Source organism: Ptiloglossa arizonensis, chromosome 5, assembly GCF_051014685.1.
Source record: "Ptiloglossa arizonensis isolate GNS036 chromosome 5, iyPtiAriz1_principal, whole genome shotgun sequence".
NCBI classification, from domain to species: Eukaryota; Metazoa; Arthropoda; class Insecta; order Hymenoptera; family Colletidae; genus Ptiloglossa; species Ptiloglossa arizonensis.
Genome location: NC_135052.1, coordinates 28,223,745 through 28,249,246, shown reverse-complemented (window position 1 = coordinate 28,249,246; position 25,502 = coordinate 28,223,745). Strand labels below are relative to the sequence as shown.

Here is a 25,502-nt window from a genome sequence, read left to right as displayed (position 1 = left end):
CTACAGACGCGGATTCGTCTGTATATTCTTTTACAGGAGGAAGAAAGGGCAATATTTGCTGAAGAACCTAGTACCTCGACAAGTTTCGTCTATTCGCGATATCTGTGTCTATGGTGACTCGCGCGTAGTCCGTGGAAATATATCCGGTGCGTGGAGAGCGTTAAATAGAACTGTTCGAGTATCCCCTGTCGGTAGGTAAATCGTTGCGCGCGCGTCTCGTCGTTTGCCGCGTGCTCTTATTCGCGCGTCGGAATATCGTTGGCGGGACGCGTGTTCGCTCGAAAGAGTGGTGTCCGGGTAGAGGGGGAGAGGGGGAGAGAGGGGGGGGGGAGGGGGAGGCCGCTTCCACCACCGCGCGACCGCCAGTACCGTTTCCACCACCAACGCCGACTCAGTCCGCGTCTCGGATATAAAGTGGTCGCGTGCTCGTAAGCTCGGTCATTCTGTCCCGTGGAGGCCAAGATCCTCGCAGCCGCTCACGAAATACCAACGCGACACCAACGACGAACCCCTCCCCTCTCCCCGAAGCGCACCTAGACGACTCTGCAACTCGCACCACCCACGAGGTATTTCTCATTTTGATCGTCTCCGGATCTCGTTGCGGACCGTTCGAACCTAATACGGAACTCGCGATACACGTGCGCGAGACGTCGATACTCTAGCGTCGAAACGTACCAGGCTCGGCCGGACACGCGATTCTACTATCGATGCTCGTTGATCGATCGAGTTCGACGCGTCGTTCGAGTATCTCCGCGATTGTAATTACACGCAGTGGACCACGCAACGACCATTGATCCGTAATCGGGAACTTTTTAACCTTTCGATGAATCTTTCGTGATCGATCGCGTACCAGCTTCGTAAAAAGCTGTCGATAGATACGAAATTAACCGTACAACAGGGACCACGGATGTTCGTTCTAGTATTTTCGATTCGGATCGGATGCAGTGGCGCTGCCTTCGATCTTGTGAAATTTTTCATCCGATCGTTCGTTGCGCTTCGAAAATTCAACTTTCGTTCGGTGTTTTCTTTTTCTCCGTTTATCAATTTTCGAGAAGTTTAACCGGATAAGTATCTTTCGTCCCCGACTTCGAGGGTAATTTTTACCCCTCGAGTGCGAATATCAACGGCTGGAAGAAAAATGTCAAATATTTTGCAACGTTTCCTCCAAGATCGAAGATCGTCAATTGGTCGACGGTTCTCGTTCGTCGCGGGCCTTACGATGGCTGACCTAGTACGTCTCGTAACTACTGAAACGAGTGTTTCTCGAGTTCGGAACGTTCGGTCTCGGGTTTCATTAAATGTATTCGTAACAGGACGCTTAACGAACGCAGGATAACAACGAATCGTCGTTATAGATTACGAACCGAAATCAATTTCTCGATTCTCGATTCTTTATTAGGTAACGTAGATCGCATTGCGTGGTAAATATTTTATCAAGAAGGGTACCAACAATTTTCCTCCCATCGATGCATTCGATTCGTTTTAAAGTAATAATAATAATAGTAGTAGTAGTAGTGGTAGTAATAGTAGTAGTAGTAGTAGTAGTAATAGTAGTAGTAGTAATATATGTTTACTGTATGGAAAGAGAAATTAAAGTATCGAGTAAAAAAATAATATAGATCGGTAAAACAATCCTGTTATTAACCTAACCTCGAAAACGATGCAACGAGGATACGATGTATATGAAAAAATAAGAAGAAGAAAAAAAAGAGTATACAACGAACACGTTAATGTAAGAAAATATGGAAAAAAGAAAACACGGCAATAAAATTAACGTCGATTTTAAACACCAATTGGGAAACGTGTTATTTTTTTTACATCAAATCGAAGGAATGTTTCCTCGTTAAGTTGGACGAGATAAAAGTTTAAAATCTTTAATTGATTACGTTGTACAAATGCACAGCACTGGTTGTTACGAATTTTGAAATTTTTTGTAAAAGGTTGCAAGAATAAAAGAATCGTAAATTAACATTTCGCGTAATGGATACACATTGTTGGTAAACTCGTGAGTAAAGCTGAGCCAGCAAATCCTCCAAAGGCTGTGGAATAGTTGCGTGCGAAGCACGCAACGAACGAAACGCTAATTTTTAAACAAAACGAGAGAAATGCACCCCTAAACGAGAATATATTTACATTTCGTCCATTTGTTCCGGGATCGTCTTCCGGATAGAGTAAAAAAGGTTAAATCGTTACGGTACGCGGTGTAAAAATTCGTACAATTAAAAACAAAGGGAAAGAAAATTGTTCGATGACTGTGTAAAAAAGAAAGAAAAAAACCACGGTTCGAATTTTTAATTACCGATGCTGTATCAGCGATACACGATAGTATAGTCTTTTGTTGCACGGGTAATATACACAGGAAAGAACAATAGTAAACAAAGTTTCTTCGTTGAAAAAACAACCTTTAATTTTGTCATTTTGTAACCTTTTGTACGAAATCGCGAACAACGTTCGATAATTATTCCGCGATTATTTTCACCGCGATTTCGATGTTTGGCAAGAAAATGTGCAATATTAATTTTGCACGAAAAACTATTGCGAGAAACACAGCCAACCACCAAGATTATCGAATAAAAGAGAACGAGAAATAAAACAATGCAAAAGAGGTATCTAATTGCTCGAAACACGATTTTTTTTTCAATTTTATCGATAATTATTCGTTTCGTTTGAATCGACTTCCTAGGCGTTGTAGATTAAATACGAAACGAAACTTTAATAAAAAAGACAACCAACCGAATAAAAGAGAAGAAGAAATAAAAACGCAAAAAAGAAATAAAGAAGAAAAAAGATATCTCATTGCTGGAAAGACGATAGAACGGTTAAAGATTCGTTTGAGTCGATTTCCTCGGCATTGTGATTAAATACGAAAGGAAACTTTAACACGTTCCATCGGGCGAGTGCTCGTTACGTCGAAAGTTTGGGAGTCTGTACACAGCTACGTGCTAGGAGACGCGAGAGGATCGAAGGATTGGTTGGTAGAGGTAGATCGAATTCCTAAGCACTTTACGCAACTCGTTCCCAACGTTATCCGTGCCCGTAGGATTTCGTTGAGGCGCAACTGGTTCGCGAGGAACGCACGATGCCCGTGAAACTCGAATGGGAACCGTTCGGTTCGTTTCTCCGTGAACCGAGTCGGCTCGCTTCTCCGTGAACGGAGTCGGCTCGCTTCTCCGTGAACCGAGTCGGCTCGCGTTCCACCCGTGCCGCGTTTTACTCCCAATTTCCCGCGAAATGAATCCTACTTGGGCGTAATTCCCTCCGAGCGACGCGATTTCGTTCCCGCGAAATGTATCTCGGCAATTCGAGCGCGTTAACCACCGAGAACCTGTTGCCGAAGCGGCCCATTACTTCGATTCGTCGAAACTGGGATGGTTGTTCGAATACACGGCCAAGAGTACGACTAATGGTAGGTTGTTCGATAACTTTTATCGGGGGACTAAAGGAATCTGTTCGAAGGAATGGTACTACATTAAACGGTGGAACTTATCGAATGGTATTACATTGAACGATAAAACTTATTGAACGGTACTACATTGAACAGAGAAACTTATTGAACAGTAGAATTATTGGATAGTACTAAATTGAACAGTAAAACTTATTGAATAGTATTATATTGAACAGTACTAAAATGAACAGTAAAACTTTGTGGATAGTACTACATTGAACAGTAAAACTTATTGAACAGTACTACATTGAACAGTACTGCATTGAATAGTCAAACTTTGAACAGTACTGCATTGAATAGTCAAACTTATTGGATAGTACTACATTGAGTAGTACTGCATTGAATAGTAATACTTATTGAACAGTACTATATTGAACAGTACTATATTGAACAGTACTACATTGAACAGTACTATATTGAAGGATAAAACTTACTGAACAGTACTACACTGAACAGTATTATACTCCTGAATACAATTCCTGTTATTAATACCTAAACCAGTTTTAATAAATACAACGTGTATTTACTACGAGCAACAGAGAAAGGAAATAAACATTCCAGTCCTCGATTCGAGAACAAGTCCTTAAATCGGCTCGGTTAGCTTATCCAGTATGCGCATTCTGTAAATTGGACTTTCGACCGCATCGTCAAAGATACTTTTCCTTGTAAATATTTATCTCGAGGAGAGAAAAATCGACATCGAGGGGTGCGCAGTTTCGTTTTTCCCTCGACACTCGCAACCATCTGGTCATTCTCTATCGTTTCCCAATATTTCGTTAATCGTAATATCGGACCGCGCCATCGCGATTTTCTCGAGCGAGTTATCGTTCTGTCAATGACAGCGGAGAGTGGACGTCCATGTTCATCGAGTAGAATCCTACTCGACGAAAATCAACCTCCTTTCGACACCGATCCGAACACTGCCACCCTTGTCGTGTTAAAAAAATAAAATTAATTTTTTCGGTTAAAAAATGCGTTGATTTAACGATCGAACGGATAATTTATTTCTTCCTTTCGAACGTAAATCGAGGTTGTCTGGTTGCATAACTATTTCAATATAATTTCAAATTTTTCGAATTTTTTGAATTTATCGACCTCTGTTATCCGTCCAGCGATGTCCATACCCTCGATTATCTCTGTCCGTTTTCTATCGTTGTACAATTAAATTCCAGGCTTCGTTCTCTCATACGTCTCCACGCTATTACAATTACAATTTTTCCTTCCTGCAGAAATACGTTCCCTAACGACCTACTTAGTCTCTCATCGCGCCACCAGACCTTTTATTCATCAGCACTTCGACTAATTTTTCCGTGTTCTTCCATTCGCGTTTGCCTGCGTAATTATTTCGAGGTTAGGTTGCAAAGCAGTCTTTCACCGTAGCTTGTTTCGCCTTTATCGCGCGATAAAGACGTTACAGTTGCAACAAAGATCGCAAATTCGAAACCGGGAACCCGAGTGGGAGTCCCGTTGATCCGAAAAGAGAATATTTAAACATAATTGCGCGCAGTCTACGTGGAAGTTACACTCGGGGTAATAAATAATCGTTAATTCCAGGAGCGCGTAATTTCGAGATAAAAATTTAGAAATTTATGGAAACGGAAGCATTTTTAAAATTACCGCTTGGCTTGTATTCGAAAAATTTGAAATTATTTCGAAAAGTTATGCACCGAGACAACCTCGATTTACGTTCGAAAGGGAGAAATAAATTATACTATTCGGCAAAAATTGGATGCAGATAATTAAACGACAAGGAATTATGGTTGGAGAATAAATGGATACTTTTCACGAGTGGTAATAAGAATTCTATCCGTGTATTTAAAAAAAAGTATCTTTTTTAAACAATGTCTATGTATTAAAATACAACCTATGAGAACATCGAAGGTTATCGTTTAATCGTGATACGGATTCATCGGTGATGAGAGAAGAAAAGCTCGCGTTGGAATATTACAAACGGACAAATGGAATATTAGAGACAGTGTATCTTTATATAAAAAATAAATAACTCCAGAGTTTTCTAATTCTCCAGAGTTCCGTTTACCTGTTTTCCTGTTTCGAAGAAATTATAGCGCGATAAGATGGACACGAACGAATCGAAAGAAACCAACCGTATCGATAAAATGAGAAACTCGGCGAGAAAATGGTTGAAACCGAAGAGCGGAGTGCTCGTTAACAAAGAATATCCCGCGAAGTCACGTTCTTCTTCGATAATTACGTCTTTGATAAGTTCATCGAAAGTGTATCGAATAAACTTGAGGGTTCTCGATCGTAACGGTTCACCGATAGTTGCACCGTTCGTTAGTTTGGTCGCTGGCGAGTAACGTCGCTTCAATGAACGCTGATGAACGTCGGCCACCTTTTAAAACCCGTCGAAACGAAACGCTGGATAATAACGCGAGATATAACCTCGCTAATGAAACTCGTAACGAACCTGCTGCGATTTATCCGCGGATCGTATTTTTCCGCTTCGAAGTCCACCGGAAATTCCGTACCGCGTGCAACGAACGTCAACACTCTGCGTAGATAAGTTAGGTTAGGTTCGATAACAGCGTCACTGTGATAAACTTCATTTAAACACAATTTCTTTGTGACTTGTAATTATCTCTTCTTATAAATTTGGTGTGAACGTTTGTTCCTTTCGTTTTCGATTTTTGTCTGTTCGATATTTATCTTTCGAATCTTTGTCATTTACTTTATGTTTCTCCCTTTTGTGAAAGGGGAGAAACTCTCTGTAAAATTCATTTCTTCGTAAACACGGGTTCTCCTACGTACGATAGAAATGAACTATACGTGTTGGTTTTATTTGAATTATGAAAATAAGTGTAATTACGCGCGTAGACGATGAATGTGGGTGTCGACTGAGTCGTCGCGCAACTGAAATTTCAATGGTGCGATAGATTGTTGCAATTGTGAAGTTTCACAGTCCGACGAGGTTGTAGTATGTTTGCACGCGTTTGGAGTATTACTACCGCGTTCGCGTAGTTTTGTTTAAGTTCACTTCGCGGTGAAATGGAACGTACCGTGGACGAAAATAAATTTTCGATACGTTCTGATTCTGATTATTTAATAATTTCAGTTCGATCGGACCGTTGCGATATTTATAGTTACATTGTCGCTAAAATTATGCCGAATCGGAAACGAACGTTCTTCTTACTTAAAAAAGGAAGAAACGTGAAGTAAATTGTAGTAAATTGAAGTAAACGTAAATACCAAAATTTTAAGAAGAGATAATTATAAGACACGAAAAAATTGTGTTTAAATTCGTAACACGTATTTCCATATTTTGGGTTAAAATAACGTGTATTTTTATGAAAAAAAGGATCTGTACTTTTTTTTGTCAAAACTTCGTATTTCATTATTTAGTTTGCGAAGGTGACAAGCAAAAAGCATTATAATGGAAGGTATTATTACTATTATTATCATTATTATTATTATTATTATTATTAACATTAATATTAATATTATTAATATTAATACGCAACTGCGAGAAAATATATGGGCCCAGTATCGGAGAGTCCTTGAATACTGTTTGTCGCGGCGTACCGAGAAAGGATTACGGAGATAACGAGCGGCTTTATGGCTTCATTTGTTCTCGTTAAATGATCGTCGACCGGTAGGAACGTCGGTAACCGTTCCAAGGACCATAATTAAGAAAAACTAGCGTGTCATTTAATTCAACGATCGTTCCCTCGGGACCGGTGCGCAGCGAACGGACGATGGTGGGGGGATCCGAGTATAAGTTATCTCGCGAGTGAATAAGATAGTCGATTTATAAAATAGAAAGATAGTAAGATGGTCGATTTATAAAATAGTAAAATAGTGAGATGGTAAGGTAGTCGATTTATAAGATAGTAAGATGGTAAGATAGTAAGATGGTGAGATAGTAAGATAGTAAGATGGTAAAATAGCAAGATAGTAAGATGGTAAGATAGCAAGATAGTAAGATAGTAAGATAGCAAGATAGTAAGATAGTAAGATAATAAGATAGTAAGATAGTAAGATAGTAAGATAGTAAGAGAGTAAGATAGTAAGATAGTAAGATAGTAAGATAGTAAGATAGTAAGATAGTAAGATAGTAAGAGAGTAAGAGAGTAAGAGAGTAAGATAATAAGATAGTATGATAGTAAGATAGTAAGATAGTAAGATAGTAAGATAGTAAGATAGTAAGATAGTCGATTTATAAAATAGTAAGATAGTAAGAAAGTCGATTTATAAAATAGTAAAATAGCAAGATAGTTTTACTATAAGATAGTAAGATAGTAGATTTATAAAATAGTAAAATAGTCGATTTACAAAATAGTAAGATAGTAAGATAGTCGATTTATAAAATAGTAAGATAGAAAGATAGTCTTACTACAAGATAGTAAGATAGAAAGATAGTCTTGCTACAAGATAGTAAGATAGAAAGATAGTCTTGCTACAAGATAGTAAGATAGAAAGATAGTCTTGCTACAAGATAGTAAGATAGAAAAATAGTCTTGCTACAAGACAGTAAGATGGAAAGATAGTCTTACTACAAGATAGTAAGATAGGAAAATAGTCTTACTACAACATAGCTAGTAGATTTATCGCTCAATCTAGAAAAATTCCACAACTCGTACCACAATTTCGAACTCGACGAGGGATCATCTCTTTCGGGATTCAAATTCCGCGAATGATCTAGCCTATCCTGGAATTGAAATTTTACGAAGCTACTCGAATTCTAAAAAGCTACTTAGGATATTGAATTCCTGCATAACGGAGTGTTTCTTTCTCGTTTTGAATCGCAAGGAGACTCCTTCCTCTTTCGACCGAAAATATACTATTATTCGTCGTTACCACGGAGAAATAATTATGTAGACATACTTCGAAAATCAACCGTGTGAAACTTTTCCGCCTGTACTATTCTTTAACGTAACAACTGTACATAAACCCACCAAGCTCTCGAATAAAACAATCTATATTCCGAAGTCCACCGGTCGCCACGTCGTTACGTTGTCCGTTTCAACCTATTATTTCTCCAGTTTCGAATAATTGCAAAATAATTCAAGCAAAGTTCTTAGTTTAGATTAGGTGATCGTCGCGACTCTCACCAATTCTCTCTAAATTAAACCTCGACGAATTAGAATTCGAGTCGTGCTCGAATCCTTCGTTAAATTTAACCTCGACCAATTATAATTCGAGTCGCGACTCTCACCAATCCTCGCTAAATTCAACCTCGACCAATTAGAATTCGAGTCGCGACTCTCACCAATCCTCGCTAAATTCAACCTCGACCAATTAGAATTCGAGTCGCGACTCTCACCAATCCTCGCTAAATTCAACCTCGACCAATTAGGATTCGAGTCGCGACTCTCACCAATCTTCGCTAAATTCAACCTCGACGAATTAGTCGACCAGTAATTTAGTTGACCAGTAATTTAGTTGAGTTCGCTAAAAAGTGACACTGAAATTTGTCTCGTCGCAAGCTCAACATAGCTCTGTTTGCTCGCGATATCTCTTCTAAGCTTGCACTTGAAACAGGCACAGAAAATCCGATACCACGCAAGCAAACTTCGATATTATTGTTTCAAAGGATCGTTTCGAGTACTCGTCGAGGTTGACGTATGTTTCGACTTTCGTCGAATCAACGTTAACGACCCTATTGAAATGTTTACTAAACTCGAGTTCGATTAACAGGACGAAATGTTTATTTTTTCGTTGCAGGAACGAAACGTGATGTCGTCCCTACGAGTCGCCGTATTCCTGGCCGTGGTCCTCGTGGTCCTGATCGACTGGTCATCGGCACTTCCGGCCGCCGACAAAGAGAGATTGTTGAACGAGGTAGACGTAAGTAACGTGATACTTAACGCTCGCGAAAACGCAAAACAAAACATCAATCCCTCTCGGAGATTAACGGAAGAGCGAACAGCGTGTAATTAAGCGACGAATTGTTCAATCGCATCGGTTCTCGAAATTTTACGCTTATTTATGCAGTGTGAAATCCTTGAATCGAATCGAAAAATGTTTGCATCCTTTTTAAGTGAACGAAAAATTAACGAAAGTAGAATATTTTACAGAGAATAAAATTCGGACGAGATACGGATTAAATTAAAAAAAAAAAAAATTTACCAGTGTCCAAGCTGGAAGAAATAAATAATTATTTATCCAATGGTCGATATTCTTCCGAAATATCGTAAAAGAGGCCACACTGTGGCGCACAATATTCCTATTATTCGTTACATCCGCCAAGTACTCGTGTCCTGTTAAAAAAATACTCGGAAGAACATTTTTTTACCGGTATTCCAACTTATTTAATTTCCAATGCGATTTTTAAGACACTAACTTGGAATAAAGTGCAATCCGTGCAGTTTGTAACGAGTGCCCGAACGAAACACGGAGAAAATAAATTTACCATTTAATGGACACTCGTGTATACGCAAATGCACATTTGCCTTGCGTTTGCTCGAAGATTTCCTCGAAATCTATCGAAGAAACGTTCCAAATGTTTTACTCGGTATTTCACTTATAATCACCGATCACTCGTTTCATTGTACCAGTCGCGACACACTTGGTGCAACGTTGCTTCACACGGGTAGAGAGAAATAGAGGGGGCTGCGTTCGTCGAGTTAATAACGAATAAATGGAACGTTAGCACGGTGGTCGAGGAGTAGCGCTTGTTAGAAGAATCGCGAGACACTTCACGACAAACGTGGCTCGTTACCGCCTCGCCTCGCCTCGCATCGCGGTGCTCCCGATATTTGCCCGCGACAGATGACAAACGCTCGTCTTGAACTCGTTTTGATTCTAGTGGGGGCAAAGAGACGCGTTCGTTCTGAAAAAGTTTAACGGTGGCTCTGGATGTTGCTCGACGCGATCAATTCTCGCGATACGTTGACACAGAGAACATTTGTACACTTAAGGATAAAAATTGGAAAGCGTAGGAAACATTTCGATGCGTTAGTTTCGAAGCCTCTGCGGTCTGACCAGTAATCTTCCTCTACCACTTACCGTGTACGAACTCGCGAAGATCGCGACTTGGACGTTGGATTTTACTCGGAATTTTACTTTAGAAGATAATTTATTGGACACGGTAGAATATCGACCATTGGATAAATAATTATTTATTTATTCCAGCTTGGACACTGTTGGTAAATTTTTTTTTCAATTCAATCGATTCGATTCAATTATTCGAATTTTATTTTCTGTAAAATAGTTTACTTTCGTTACTTTTTCGTTCGCTTCGAAAAGAATAGAAACATTTTTCGATTCGAGACGCAAGGATTTCACACTGGGTAAATGAGAGTAAAATTTCGAGAAGCTTATTTACGTAAATGATGTAATTAAAAATTTGTCGGTTAATTAGGTGATATTTGCTCTTCCATTGATCATCGAGAGGGATCGAAAGCATCGATTCTCAAGTGTCGTCGCGCGTTTACGAAACCCATTGTTCACGGAAAATCCCAGTGACGTTACGCGCACCTTCGAACCCTCGTCACGCGTAGTGTTTTTCGTTTTATTTTCGATTTTGTTTGCAAGAATACCGTAAATCGCGGCAGAACTGAAAATCGATGTCGGTACGCTTTCGAGCGTTATTCGCGGTTTAAAATCGCTGCGCGGTCGGACACCGCCGTAGCTTTTACTCGTTTACAAATTAATTTACCCGGGCATTAATTAGCCGATTGCTGGCAGCGTGGTCGGGGAATCGTTCGACTGCGCGTGCTTTTTAAATACCTAAACGGTGGGCGTGCGGAGAAACCTTGATCAATTATTTAGCTCGTGATGCATGAAATTAATCCAGCTACTACCAATTAGAGAATAGACGGCCGATTATTTATTCTCAAAATTATTTTCCAAAGTCGAGTCTCAAAATGAGAACTGAACCGAATTTATTTTCAAACGGTCGAAAGAAATTTGTTTCTTCGAATCGACGTTAAAGTTGAATGTCAAAATTATTTTCGAAACGGTCGAAAGAAATTTCTTTTTTTGAATTGACGTTAAAGTCGAATCTCCAAATTATTTTCAAATTTTTCGATCGAAAGATTCAACGATTCAACGAGCAAAAGAAATTTGTTTCTTCGAATCGACGTTAAAGTTGACTCTCAAAATAATTTTCGAAACGGTGGAAAGAAATTTCTTTCTTTGAATTAACCTTAAAATCGAGCCTCAAAATTATTTTCAAATCTTTCGATCGAATTCAACGGTGGAAAGAAATTTTCTTTCTTCGAATCGACGTTAAATTCAGCGTCGAAAATTACACGAAAGTAAAGTTTCCGAAACGTTGTCCCGCAAACTACAGGTAATTGATTTCCACGCGAACGCGTTCCTGTAATTCTCGGGGTCGAGTCGTAACTCGGGGTACACGGTCGCCGAACAAGCAAACGAACGAACGAACTCGACGAGAAAGCAGGAAAAAGAGAAAAAAGCGAACAGGAGAACGTGAAGTTCGGAGTAGACGTTTCGTAATATATTTCGCTAACTACTTTTGTATATTTAAGGAGCGCAATAAGGAAAGGTTGCATTTTGCAGACCGACCGCTGTAGAAGACACGGTAGGGAAATAAGTTGGCGAATAAGGTGAAGAAAAATAATTCTTTTCCACGCGAGGTTGCAAACCTTTCGAAAGCTCGCGTAATATTTGCGCAGGAATGACGCACATTTGAAAGTGTTATCGCGTTCGACGTATTTCGTGCAAGGAATAACCTCCGTCCCGGGATGGCGCGTCCCCTGCGGAAGGAGGACCCTTTTTCTTTTCTTTTTTTCTTTTTTTTTTTCATTGAAAAACAATTTCACCGGTTAGAAACGGTCCCTAGCGAAGAGAAACGAGCTCGTGGCGGCAATACAAATTGCTGCCACGCACCCCGGAACAAATGAAAAATAGTTCCCTCGCGTGGACTTGTCTCCCGCAGGGGGGATCGTTCTTTTTTAATATGGACACGGTGTCAGCCCTCGTCCTCGACCTTCTCGGCCTCCATAATTTCAAACGGGCATCCTCCGAAAAAAAAATACAATACTTGATCGTTCGACGCTTGTTGACCGAGGGAGATCGGTTGCGAGGCAACGCGTGCTGGAGAGACTTCTGATCGTCATCGGAGACAATACAAGCTGGTCCGATAACTTTTCTTCTTTTTTCCATTGCAAAGTAAATACTGTGTTATAAAAATACTAAGTTTTGTCGGTATTTCTATTGCAAGAAAAATACTGCGTTATAAGAATACCAAGTTTTGTCGTTTCTTACATTGCAAACAAATACTGTGTTATAAAAATACTAAGTGTTATTTTTTCCATTGCAAAAAAGTACTATATTATAAAAATACTAAGTGTTGTTTTTTCCATTGGAAAAGATACTATGTTATAAAAATATTAAGTGTTGTCGTTTCTTCCATTGCAAAAAAATACTGTGTTATAAAAATACTAAGTGTTGTTTTTTCCATTGCAAAAAAATACTATGTTATAAAAATACCAAGTGTTGTTTTTTCCATTGCAAAAAAATACTGTGTTATAAAAATACCAAGTATTGTTTTTTCCATTGCAAAAAAATACTACATTATAAAAATACTAAGTATTGTTTTTCCACTGGAAAAGATACTATGTTATAAAAATACCAAGTGTTGTTTTTTCCATTGCAAAAAAATACTATGTCATAAAAATACCAAGTGTTGTCGCATTTCCATTGCAAAAAGTACCATGACACTTGAACATTGAACAACTGCAAACGAGTCGGCGGATCTACGCGAAACTTGACACGTGTTCGTCAAATAGTATTACCATTCAAAAGGAAATAAAAATAAAACACTCGTTGAATTTCTTATCGTTCGTTTCTCATCGAACGACAAAACTTATCGAGCAACCTATTTATGAAAAATGTTGTTTCGCAGTTGGTCAGGATTTAGTGTCGTTAGGAGCCGACGTATAGTGGCGTTACTACCGCGAAAACGTAATTTATGGATGGAATTCTTCTCAGATCGGGAACATTACTCGAGAGCGTTCTTTGTAGCGAGCAGACGAGGGCTGCTTATTGAAAAGAGGATAAATGTTCTTTTCTATCCGCTTTCCAGGACGTCACGCGAACCGAACATCTCGCACCGGGTTCCGATGGAAAGTTGTCTCAGAAATCGCGTTTAAAACGTAAAGCGCGCACCTCGTTTAAGATACTTCCTTTAACTCGTTTACAGTACCCATGGTACGTGCAAGAAAATGAACGGACAATATCAATGTAGGAAGAATACAAAGAAAATAAATAATACACACACGGTAATTAATTAAAAATTATAAATTTCTGCGCGCCTCGTTTAAGATACTTTCTTTAACTCGTTTACAGTGCTCGTGGTACGTGCAAGAAAATGAACAGACAATATCAATGTAGGAAGAATAAAAACATTCAAATACAAAGAAAATAAATAATACACGCGCGGTGATTAATTAAAAATTATAAATTTCTGCACGCCTCGTTTAAGATACTTTCTTTAACTCGTTTACAGTGCTCGTGGTACGTGCAAGAAAATGAACGGACAATATCAATGTAGAAAGAATACAAACATTCAAATACAAAGGAAATAAATAATACACGCGCGGTGATTAATTAAAAATTATTAATTTCTGCACGCCTCGTTTAAGATACTTTCTTTAACTCGTTTACAGTGCTCGTGGTACGTGCAAGAAAATGAACGGACAATATCAATGTAGGAAGAATAAAAACATTCAAATACAAAGAAAATAAATAATACACGCGCGGTGATTAATTAAAAATTATAAATTTCTGCACGCCTCGTTTAAGATACTTTCTTTAACTCGTTTACAGTGCTCGTGGTACGTGCAAGAAAATGAACGGACAATATCAATGTAGGAAGAATAAAAACATTCAAATACAAAGAAAATAAATAATACACGCGCGGTGATTAATTAAAAATTATAAATTTCTGCACGCCTCGTTTAAGATACTTTCTTTAACTCGTTTACAGTGCTCGTGGTACGTGCAAGAAAATGAACGGACAATATCAATGTAGGAAGAATAAAAACATTCAAATACAAAGAAAATAAATAATACACGCGCGGTGATTAATTAAAAATTATAAATTTTTGCACGCCTCGTTTAAGATACTTTCTTTAACTCGTTTACAGTGCTCGTGGTACGTGCAAGAAAATGAACGGACAATATCAATGTAGGAAGAATACAAAGAAAATAAATAATACACGCGCGGTGATTAATTAAAAATTATAAATTTTTGCACGCCTCGTTTAAGATACTTTCTTTAACTCGTTTACAGTGCTCGTGGTACGTGCAAGAAAATGAACGGACAGTATCAATGTAGGAAGAATACAAACATACAAATATAAAGAAAATAAATAATACACGCGCGGTGATTAATTAAAAATTATTAATTTTTGGGGGCTCGTATTGTTCTTCCTCTGATTGTTACACGAGGTAACGATATCTACTCCTGCGAAACGTTATCGTTAAAGACTGAGCTCTCGAAGGGAAAGCTTCGACGATGTTCCGTTTAATTTTGTGTAACGAAGAAACGAGCGTTAATAATGCAACGATAACAATGTCGACGAGGAGACAAAGGATAATCGCGCGAAAGGGTTCCCGCGAAGTTGAAAACGGTCGTGAGAACGGATGAAAAGGATCCTCGGAAACCTGTTGCTCCGCCTCTGTTCCGGAACGAGACTCGCTTCCTCGCGAATTCAATTTCTACGGCACTTCTTCGCCTCGATATCGGGTTAGACTCTATCGCGGAACCGAGCAAACTGATCGAAATTGCCAAACGATTGCACGACCGCTGAAAGAGGAAAAAAAAAAATAACAGAAACCGCGCTCCGATGGAAAATCGTATTTTCCCCTCGAGGGAGAAACTTTGCGATAAACTTTACAAACGCTTCCACGATTCTTGGCCTGGTGTACGGCCATCTTGTTTCTTCGATTTCAAAGTATCCGAAGTCGTTTCTACGACTTAAACGATTACGACAATTTTTGTCGCTTCACGATAGGATAGTCGAGGTACGAAAACTAATCAAAATTTTTGAAAAATTCCTTTTAGTTTGCGAGAACCATAATGTCAAATTTGGAGCACAGAATAGGTGCTACTTTGATTATGTACATTAAAATGAAATAGGTGATACAAATTGAATCAAGAATATTTTTTATCGTTATTTGAAACGCAAATTTCACAAAAGTGAATTCTTGTTTGACTTTAATTGGATACAACTTTTTAGAGTCAGCGGCGGTATTGTCTGACCTGGTACCGATTGTTCGACAAACCTTGGAAAACGTAGTCAAATGAGTTCCAGCTGCGTAAACTTGCGGGTTCGGTGATATAAATTTGTCCAAAAAGCGTAAGAATCAATAATACATAGCTCAACATTTAAACAAACGAATATTCTTTCTCGGCAATAATTAGTTTCGATGTTTGGTCAGTCTACCACAAACTTCTCTAAACTCTCGATCGATAACGAATTCGACATCTCCCGAATACCGAGATAAACGTGACGATAAAATATAAAAATATGACAATTTTATTCGACAGACCGGCCATTTTGTTTCGAGAAATTTTCATCTCGTGACCACCGACTCGAAAACACTCGAGTACCAATTTCGATGCAATCGATGTTTTACAATTGTTTGGAAGGACTGTGAGTGGTCGGGCAATCGATCGACCGGTAAGGGTTTCCTCGATCGAACGTGGCCCAACAGAGGAGACATCGGTTGTCCTTTGATAAGGTACGGTTCGGTCGTTTGCAGGTGCGGTGAGAGTAAGCGGTTCGAGCTCGTCGTTAATTCGAAGGGTGGCCCCGGATACGAGTAGCGAATTCCCGCGTAAACGTAGCCGCAGTGTCTCGAGCACGCGCGACGCTAACGGTACGATTAACGCGGCATCTAATAATCCATAGATACGAGGGTTAATCGCGCGCGTCCTCGAAACGGTCAAAGACAAAGGATCCACTCGTCCCGATATAATCGCATAGCTTCACCCTCCCATTGAGGCGGTCCGAGAGCACGAGTAATTTGGTTTAGAAATTGTAAACGCATAATCCGAGAACGGTCGGTTCCGTTTGTCTTCGTCGTGTTCTCGAATCTACTTTTTACGCTCGCGCGAACTGCTACGAAGGTTCTCTGGAGTCGCTCGAGAAGAAAGGTTAATAAAATATGTCGAGAAGGAAGATAAATAAAATATGTCGAGAAAGAAGAGAAATAAAATACGTCGAGAAAGAAGAGAAATAAATTTTGTTTCTCGTTACCTCGAAATATCGGAATACAGCTACGCGTTCTGTAATTATCGAGTAGGAATTTTGTACACGTTGTAAAGGAGATCTGTCTCGCGCGATGCTATAGAAGAGTCGCGATCGAAAAACGACAGGTTAGGTTCTTCGTTTCCGTGTTTGGTCCGGTTTGGCGGTGTTGCCATGTCGGAAGAATGATAAACGGTTCGAAATATTCGGTGACTCGGTACAGACGAAGTCGTGGCTTATCGTTGGGGAGAAATTTCGATCAACGGACGTATTTAACGCGGTCCCTTTTAGAACTCAATTATAGATAATCCTTGCGCAACGTGGGTAGCCCGTTCCATAGAAATACAACGTTACGTAAATCGCGTTGAAAAGCTCGGATTTATTAGAAAAAACCAGTTTAGTTTTCGAACGATTTCAAACTTGTTTGTTTCTTAATTATGCGAACAATATCGACGCGACGAATAGGAATATATTTATACTCGAGTAATTTACGGAAATTGAGAAACATCGTGAAACAGATACGTTGCGTAAATGTGAAACGTAATCGTGAAAAACTTGGTTAGGTTCGCAAGGACCGTGTTACGCGAGGGTGATCCGTCGGGACAAAGGAAAGGTTAGTCGCGTTAAAATCGAGTCGGGGTTATGGTCGGAACGACCGTTGGAAAATATCCTCGAGCAACTCGGAGGCGGAAGAGAAGAAAGGTATCCTTTCGTGGCAATTATTTGCCGAAGTAAGAAAATCTACGACGCGAAAAGACAATCGAAGAATTTAATCCACCACCGCGGCGGGCGGTACGCTTCAAAGCAAAGAAATTAAATTTCTCCTTTTCTCGGAAGAGAAGAGCATCATCGGAGAAAACGGGAAAACGAGAAAGGACAATCGACTCTTGCGAATCGTCGAGATTGCGTTCCTCGACGAATCATGCACGTAACGTAATCTCATCGCACCTTTCCCTTCCGAGTTCGACTTTGCGAGAGTCCCTTTGCTCGAGGGATATCGTCGTCTCGCTGGTACCGGGACGATACTCTCTTTAATTTCGAGCAAAGTAGCCCAGACTGTTTATCTTTCTCGAATCGTTTCCTTTGAAAAAGAAAAGTCGAGTCGGCTGCGATCCGAAACATGAACAACGCGATGTTTTTGTACAGTGTGATGTAGAACATTTAAATTATCGATCGAACGTTTTGATCCTCGTTTGAGAAAAAAAAAAAGAAGCGAGAGTCCTTGATACTGTTGTGAGTAAAAATTGAACCATCGATAATATAAGATCAAAGTATCGATTATTGGAAACAAGTTTTGTTTACCGGTTCTTCTTCTTCTTCTTCTCGTTTGATTATTATCGTCGTCACCGTTACGACAGTCCTTAACGCGCTACACTTTGCGACACCCGATCCACCGTGCAGCATCATCGACGCCGCAGGTCCCTAACCTGAAAGTAAACGCTCGTTGGGATTCCGAGCGCGTATAAAAATGTCTTGAGCGCTAATTTTCCACGCAGGGAAGTTTTCTACGGTGCGCGGTCCCGTTGAGTAACCACCGATACGTTTGAATTGCAAATAGGGTATCGCGGGAGACGTAGCTGGGACGAGAGATTCCGTTGAAACGTTTCAACGGCCCGAGGAATTCATCGCGACCCGATATTAGCATACATATGTTACAAGGGTACCGGTAACGGGACGAGAGAACGCCCCGTCGCTACGTATCTCTTCTTTTTCTCGCCTAAGAGATTCCAAAGACATCGTTGGTTGTCTTACTCGCGCGCGAGTACACCAGCCTCCCTTTCTCTTCCTCCTCCCACTCCTCCGCTTGCTCCTCCTCCTCCTCCTCCTCCTCCTTCTACACCAGCGGAATGGAATCTAGTTACATCCCCCTCTCCCGAATGTTCCAAACGGATGCTTCGTGTAATTTCAGTCGAGATGTTTCCCGGTTACGATGTTTCTTGTTACGGTCATACTTTTATCCGTGAAGAATTCGCAAGATATTCACTGCGACGGAAGCAGCTCGGGTTGTTTCATAAATCTTCGCCCCTTTCGTATATTTTAGAACAGAATATCCGAAACGAAACGAGGCAAAGGATACGATTCATTTTTTATTCGCCCGATTCAGAGGTTGTTCGTTAGTCGCGATTAACGAGGAAGAGCTCCAATTTTCATTGTCCACCGACGATCTAATTACCGTTGGTCCGGCACTGATAAATTTCTCATCGTATTTGATACTTTTCTGTTCTGAAACGTGCATCGATCGATCGGTAACGTCCTTATAACGCAAATAAAGGAAGCGTTTAATGGGTCGAACGGGGCAAGCGAGCGACCGAGACTGCTTTTAAACCTAATCGGGTTGGAATTAATCGTAAACGTTTAACAAACTTTTGTTTCGAAGTACGATGTTTGTTCGATAAGAATTGGCGATCTCGTGCCTAGCGTTTTCAAAGTTTCGACGGATTGTCGTATATATTTTAACAATTGCGTATTTTGAATCGCCATATTGGAAACTCGGGTAAGGTTATACGTCCTGTCTCAATTTCGTTGACGGTCACATTTCCCGGAGTAAAGTGCAGTTAAATGTCGTGGATGGAATTGAACGAATATCGATAAAAATTCATTTGAACCAATTGCGAAGTGAGTCGAAGCGATAAGCTCCAACGACGATAAAGATGCAAAGACGCGCGAAAGGACGAATATATTGCCGCGATATAAAATCTCCGTCGCGTCTGACTTTATTATAATATTTTACGCGCGTAACAGGTGCATCGGGAACGACGACTTAAATTCTATGAAATACTCGAATTGAAAAGGAACGAGCAGCACACGTATGTATATCGCTTTAAAAGCAACGAAACCTTCGATCGCAGTGTTTCTCAACAGTGTACCTCGGCATTTCTTTGATATCAATTTTGTACATTTTTTCAGAAAGTTTAGTTTGTTTTATTTTTTTTTTTTAATCGACAAGATTGCAAAAAGAGCTTTAAAAATATTTAAGATCGTATTTTCTTTTTCAAAGATTGTTCGTATCTGGGTTCGTATTACGTTTTTCGTTAACTCCGATCGGATATTTAACATTACGTTACAATCGACTTCTACAATTACAATTTGTTTCTGTGCCTGCTAAATACGAAGATAAATGTGAAATCGTATTTTTAGTCAAATGTTTCGTAATACGTAATTGTATTTATAAATAAATAGCAATTGAATCTTGTAATACATCGTTTAAATTCCGGTAACGTTTCACAGTTCGAGAAGCACGCGACTGAACACTGTTTATCGGTTCATTAGGGTCGACCTCGACCAATGAATTCCACAAGTCGAGGATAAACGCGTTTAATTGTGCCGGGATATTCTTCGTTCGGGTTAAAATAATCACAGGAAACTTGCAAATGGATTCTGGTTAAACATCGAGCTGTTCTTCGACCGTCGGGAACATTCTTCGCCCTTCGGTTTAAAATACAAACGTTTGCCGTGGGTTACGTGCGGCAAAGATCGTTTCTATTTTTCGAACACGCTTCCTTGTGCAAGGTTACATTAGCGCGTGTAGTTCAACGCGTAGAAATTTCCGAGGACAGCTATTCGCACCGTAAGTTGTCCTTTTGAACGGTCGATAACGAACGGAAGCTTCGAGAGTCTCGTGACAACGATCCACCGGGGACGATTTCGTCAAAATCTGGACAAAAGAATGCGAGAATTTGTTAAGTTTTCGCGACGAAAGTTCCAGCGAAATTATACGAGTTTCGCGAGTCGTACGAAACGAGATCGTTCCCGATTCGCGGAATCGAAGAAGAAAAGGATGGATAGGTCTCGCGACGAGAAAGAAAATATAAACAAAGGGGGGATTCCGCGAAACGAATCTCCGAAGAATTCCACGAAACGTGAAACACGATACGCGTTCCGTATCACAGGGGAAGGGAAATCGCGGCTGAAAGTGGGTAGACCGTGGGAACCACGAGGGATCGGATCGATGATAGTCTACGAGCGAGTCTGTCGACAAAAAGGAATATTAAAAATTGGTCACTGTTGCGGGGACTAATATCGAAGATAATTCGCGCAAAGCCGGATGTCGCGGTGGTTCCTCGAAGCTTATGTAGAAACGAGCGACGGTTCGTTCGAGCGAAGGCCGATCAATTTGTAGCTGATTCGATAATCGATAACTCGGCAAAGCTAATCCGATTTCAGTCAGCGTCCGGCTGTCCGCCGTGAACACCGATTCGACCGTTTTACGAACGTCGGATAAGCCGTCTTCTCGCGTTATTTTTCAACTTTTTACTCGCGGCGTTTCGATTCCTGAAACATTTCGTATTTCGAATCTTTTCCGATAGTTTTCTGCGGCACACCGTGTTCCAGCCGAGCGAAGCGCATATCGAGCCATCGAAAAATTTTCAAACCACATTTTATAACCTATATCTTGTGTAAACTCGCTGCGAAATCCTTGGTTGTACAATTTTTTTTTTTCCCAACGACTCGATTTTCAACAGATGTCCACTGTTATTCCTGAACGTTTATCTTAGTTTTACCGTTCGCGTAGTTTAAAAACATACTCGAGGATAAATTTAAACATTTTTCTTCTGTTTTATTTATTTTTATACTCGTGTAACCATTCCTTATGAAAGATGTGGGCATAAAAGATGCTAGATGGAAGAACAAGGAAATGATTTAGGCGGCAACGAGTAATTTTCTTCGCGTTACTTTTACACTTTGCACTGTATTTAATTAGATAAGTATTTTTACTGTACGAAAAATATTGCAAAGACACATTTTATTTGTACCTGTGTACAAGATACACTTTTGCAACACTGCTCTCAGTACAACCAACAAATACACATAATTGTATCTTAACTGTATTCTTATCAATCTTGTTACTCGATTTGGTTGTACCAAATTTGGAATGTTAACGATTGATACGTGAACCACTCGTTTTACGAAAGCTTCGAAGAGGGAGAGTCGTCGAAAGTACTTGTCTCGATGTAAGCTCGTAAAGCAGGGTTGGATCGTGGAAACAAAGTACTCGAACGTCGCAAACTTGTTCTCGAACGAAACACAACAGCTATAAACGAATATTCTAATTTTTATAATGCGAGCGTCCGTTGTCTTTATGAATTTATCGTCGCGCTGGAACGAACGCGACGCAGAGACGCGAGAAATAATCCAATTGTACCGAACGCGGTGCTGTTTTTATCAACGAGCACGTTTCGCGTTTAAACGATTTCCTTGATGTGCTCCAGGGTCCGACGAGCTCTTTCGCGAATAAAATCGCGTTAGCTGGCCGCGTATTATAATCCATTAACGTCGTTCTCGCGGCGATATTAACATTAAAATCGGAAGAAAAAAAACAAGAAAGGAAATATTCGAGATGCGAACGGAACGGTGGAAAATGGCGGACGGATTGGTACGCGCGCATGCGCGATATCGCGTACTTTGTTTTTCGAGACAAAGGCCACGGCGACCGAAGCGATGCGTTTCAATTATTCGAACGACTAAAAGAAAATAACGTTTATCGGCCGAGATACGCGTTAAAACTTCGTAACGACGCGTGTTGGGCAATTTCGCGGAAAATATGCTCGAAAGTCCGTAACTGTATTCTTTTCGAACGTTACGGCGAGTAAAATATTCGCGACGGGTCATTTGGATAACTTGTTTAGTTTTAAAAAAATAGAGAGACACTCGCCAAGAGAAAATTGTCCGGTTACGCGCGGAGCGTAACGTGGGGGCGTATTTTTAGTTACGGGCGATTTCGCTGGGGACATTTCGAGGTCGTTAATTTTACTTAAAATGGAACGATATATTTGTTTTTATTTCCTCTCCGATGTAAGCTCGCAGCACGAGTGGAACCGAGTCTCGAATAACCTCGTTGAATTGAAATTGAAAAAAAAAAGAAAAATAAAAGTTTCCACTTTTTTATTTTTTTTATTTCCACATTTATCGAGTCCAACGTTCGGGAAAGGATCCGAGAACGTCCCTTTTACAATTTCGTCGTTCTAGGCTTTCGAAATCGGGAGAAACTTTTACGTCGACGAAATGATTTCCTCTCCGATGTAAGCTCGCGGCACGAGTGGAACCGAGTCTCGAATAACCTCGTTGAATTGAAATTGAAAAAAAAAAAAAATAAGAATAAAAGTTTCTATTATTTTTATTTTTTTTATTTCCACATTTATCGAGTCCAATCGTCGAGAAAGGATCCGAGAACGTCCCTTTTACAATTTCGTCGTTCCAGGCTTTTGAAATCGGGAGAAAGTTTCACGTCGACGAAATGGAAACGCTCGTTCGTTCTCGAGAAAATCACTCTTGACTAAATAGTCGGGCGTCGAGCTACGGATTGCGGCCATTTTGAACGAGACCGTATTGGAAAAACGTTGGAATCGTTGTGTACGGTATTTCTTTGTCGAGAGGTTGGTGCTCTCCCCACCCTTCCCGCTGGAACGCGAGCGAATCGGAGAGACCGAGAGCGAACGAGTGATTCGCGTCTCCTCCGCGTTATGCGCTTTCCCCCCACCGAACGAATACCGTGTATCTGAACGGAGAATCGTTCTTCAGCGGTACGAAACTCTTTGTTTCAGTTGGTGGACGACGACGGGAGCATCGAGACGGCCCTGATCAATTATTTATTCACGAAGCAGATCGTGAAACGGCTCCGTAGTCAGCTGGACATTGGCGATCTTCAACGTAAACGCAGCTACTGGAAACAGTGCGCCTTCAACGCGGTCTCGTGCTTCGGGAAATAATGTGAATCGCGTGCAAGCTTCAATCTCTACGTCTGTCCGTCTCTCTTCTTTTCTCGCGTCTAGCTTTAAGGTCGAGTGTAGCTCGAGTTTTCGACACCGGTGATAATTTCACCGGGTTACGCGCAAAGATGTTGTTCTCCCCTACGAGCAGAATCGGAAAATTACGCAGCGTCGAACCAGACCCGGCCAGCCACTTTTCCAATAAAGATACTCGATATACTGTGTAACTTCTAAGCGGGTAGCCTACCATATTCGTTGCTGAACGTTACGAGGTTAGATTTAGAAACAGCACTTTCGATGCACCTCGTCCCTTCGCGCACTTTACTTTCTCGTATCTCGTCTCTCACGGTAAACGAATGTTTACTTTACGTGTATAATACCACGAATTACGTGCAATAAAGACGTTGAATAATAAAGAAAAAAAAAAAAAAGGAAAAAGGAAAACGGTGACAGTTTGTTGTTCTTACTTCGATGTTGCTTTTTCTTTCTATTTTTCTTCGATCTCTTTGTCTCCGAAGTTTATATTCTGCTTCTTCGTATCTTCGTAAAAGTTTTAATTGCGCAAACGCGTTATAATAAAACGTAGCTTCGACGATTTTATTTGTAGTTCCCTTGGGGTCTAAGTATTAATATTAATATTAATTAACGGAGTAAATTGTACGTTTTAAATATTAAGAGAATATGTATATCGAATGGAAGAAGAAAGGAATAATTAAAAACAAGAGGAGGAGGGGGAGGAGGGAGAAGCATAAAAGAGGAGCTTACAATCTAATAAAAAATATGCAGTAAACTTACTTTTCTTTCTTCTTCCTCCGTTCGTTTTAATGAATTCTTATTGCGCGTATTGTTTTTTTCTTTTGTTTGCGCTCGATCTTTTAACGTATACGATGTTTGTACGATAAAAAAGTATCATTGTGGTTACTTCAAACAACGTCTTATACTATTTCATTTGGATTGTTATGTTCGACGAAATAAGTTTGACAATAGCGATTCTGTATTTGAAATAAAGAAGTGATAAAATATTAACAAAGTTACTGTTAGAAATGATAATCGTTTAAAGATTAACATTCTCGCGGTTAAAAATAAGTCGAAAGTTTATAGTTACGCTTCGTTAATAATTAACCTTCCACTCGTAAACGTCGAATCGATTTTTAGGTTATACGAAAGTTTATTCGAATTTTGGTCATTTCTGAATCACATTGGCGGGAAATAAAAGACCGAAGTGTTATTTCGTGAAATTGTTTCGAATTTTCGTTTTCGATCAAATTCGTCAAAGTACGGACCTTAAAAACCACGGTTAACCTGCAACGAAAACAGAGACGATCGGAATACAAATCGTTTAATCGATGATTAAAAAAGAAAATTGTAGATCAGCGACGTAAATAGGCTCCTTTTGCTTATACGGTGGTTCGTTATTTGGTAATGAAGCAGAGTGCGACGTTACACCGTTGTAAATCAGCATTTACGCTCGCGAACACAGCGACAGGAATGGAGAGAGTTCAATAAAGAGTTTATTTCCGTTGTTAATCGCTTCGAGAGACGAAACGGCTGACTTTTTATTATACTGATCCCTTCGTAGCGAAAATACATATCTCGCTGGCACAATTGTAATTGGAACAATTAATTGGCATAACGGTACAAAAATTCATATCGGATAGCCAATGTAACACTTATCGAATCGAAATGTTTCCAACTTTGCGTGCATCGAACGATTAGGATTTCGTTTCGCGTAAACCAACGACCAACAGTATATTTCTTGCAACAGGTCGTCGATGTACGATTGTACGAGTAGCGAAAATAATTGTTTCACGAACGAGGTAACCCCGACGAGTAGGAATAAACGATAAAAATTGATACAAAAATTTGAATATCAAAAGTAGAAATTTATTCCTATTTGTCATGCCTGCATCGTTTACGAAATCATTTTTCTCGTTAATTGTACAATTACACATCGAAGAGGGCCTACGATGGTAAAGTTGGAAACGTTTTTATTCAAAATGGTTAAATTGGCCGTGCAAAATGAATTTTTAATTGCATTTAAATGTACAATTTTTTTTTTCTCGTTAAACGTGCTAAATTCATCGCGCTATGTATGTATACAAGTGTATAAAAATGTTCTACGTTGGAGCTTGCCTTTCACTGCAGACCCAAACGAACGTAGGTGAC

The 25,502-nt window shown here is 39.9% G+C and overlaps 2 protein-coding genes across 5 annotated transcripts in view; one reads left to right on the top strand and one right to left on the bottom strand.

Moving 5' to 3' along the window:
- Positions 1–423: 423 nt before the first annotated feature.
- LOC143147084 (prohormone-1) lies at positions 424–25,069 on the top strand. Of its 2 annotated transcripts, none has more exons than XM_076311969.1 (3): positions 424–566; positions 9,128–9,250; positions 23,172–25,064. In XM_076311969.1, the coding sequence occupies exons 2-3, from the start codon at positions 9,140–9,142 to the stop codon at positions 23,334–23,336; spliced, it is 276 nt and encodes a 91-aa protein (XP_076168084.1). In that variant the 5' UTR covers positions 424–566; positions 9,128–9,139; the 3' UTR covers positions 23,337–25,064. The 2 variants fall into 2 exon arrangements, with proteins under 2 accessions (XP_076168084.1, XP_076168083.1); XM_076311968.1 differs by having other exon boundaries at positions 444–566; positions 9,128–9,244; positions 23,172–25,069.
- Positions 24,853–25,502, bottom strand: part of Dnalig3 (DNA ligase 3) — a 78,123-nt gene continuing 77,473 nt past the window's right edge. For all 3 annotated transcript variants that reach the window (XM_076311960.1, XM_076311961.1, XM_076311962.1), the window contains one exon: positions 24,853–25,502. The gene's annotated coding sequence lies outside the window, so the exon portion shown is untranslated.

Bases quoted from the DNA above. Each gene is read 5' to 3' on its own strand.
- LOC143147084 (XM_076311969.1), top strand. From the start codon at position 9,140: ATGTCGTCCCTACGAGTCGCCGTATTCCTGGCCGTGGTCCTCGTGGTC. The intron at 9,251-23,171 runs GTAAGTAACGTG...TCTTTGTTTCAG, and splicing joins GATTGTTGAACGAGGTAGAC to TTGGTGGACGACGACGGGAG.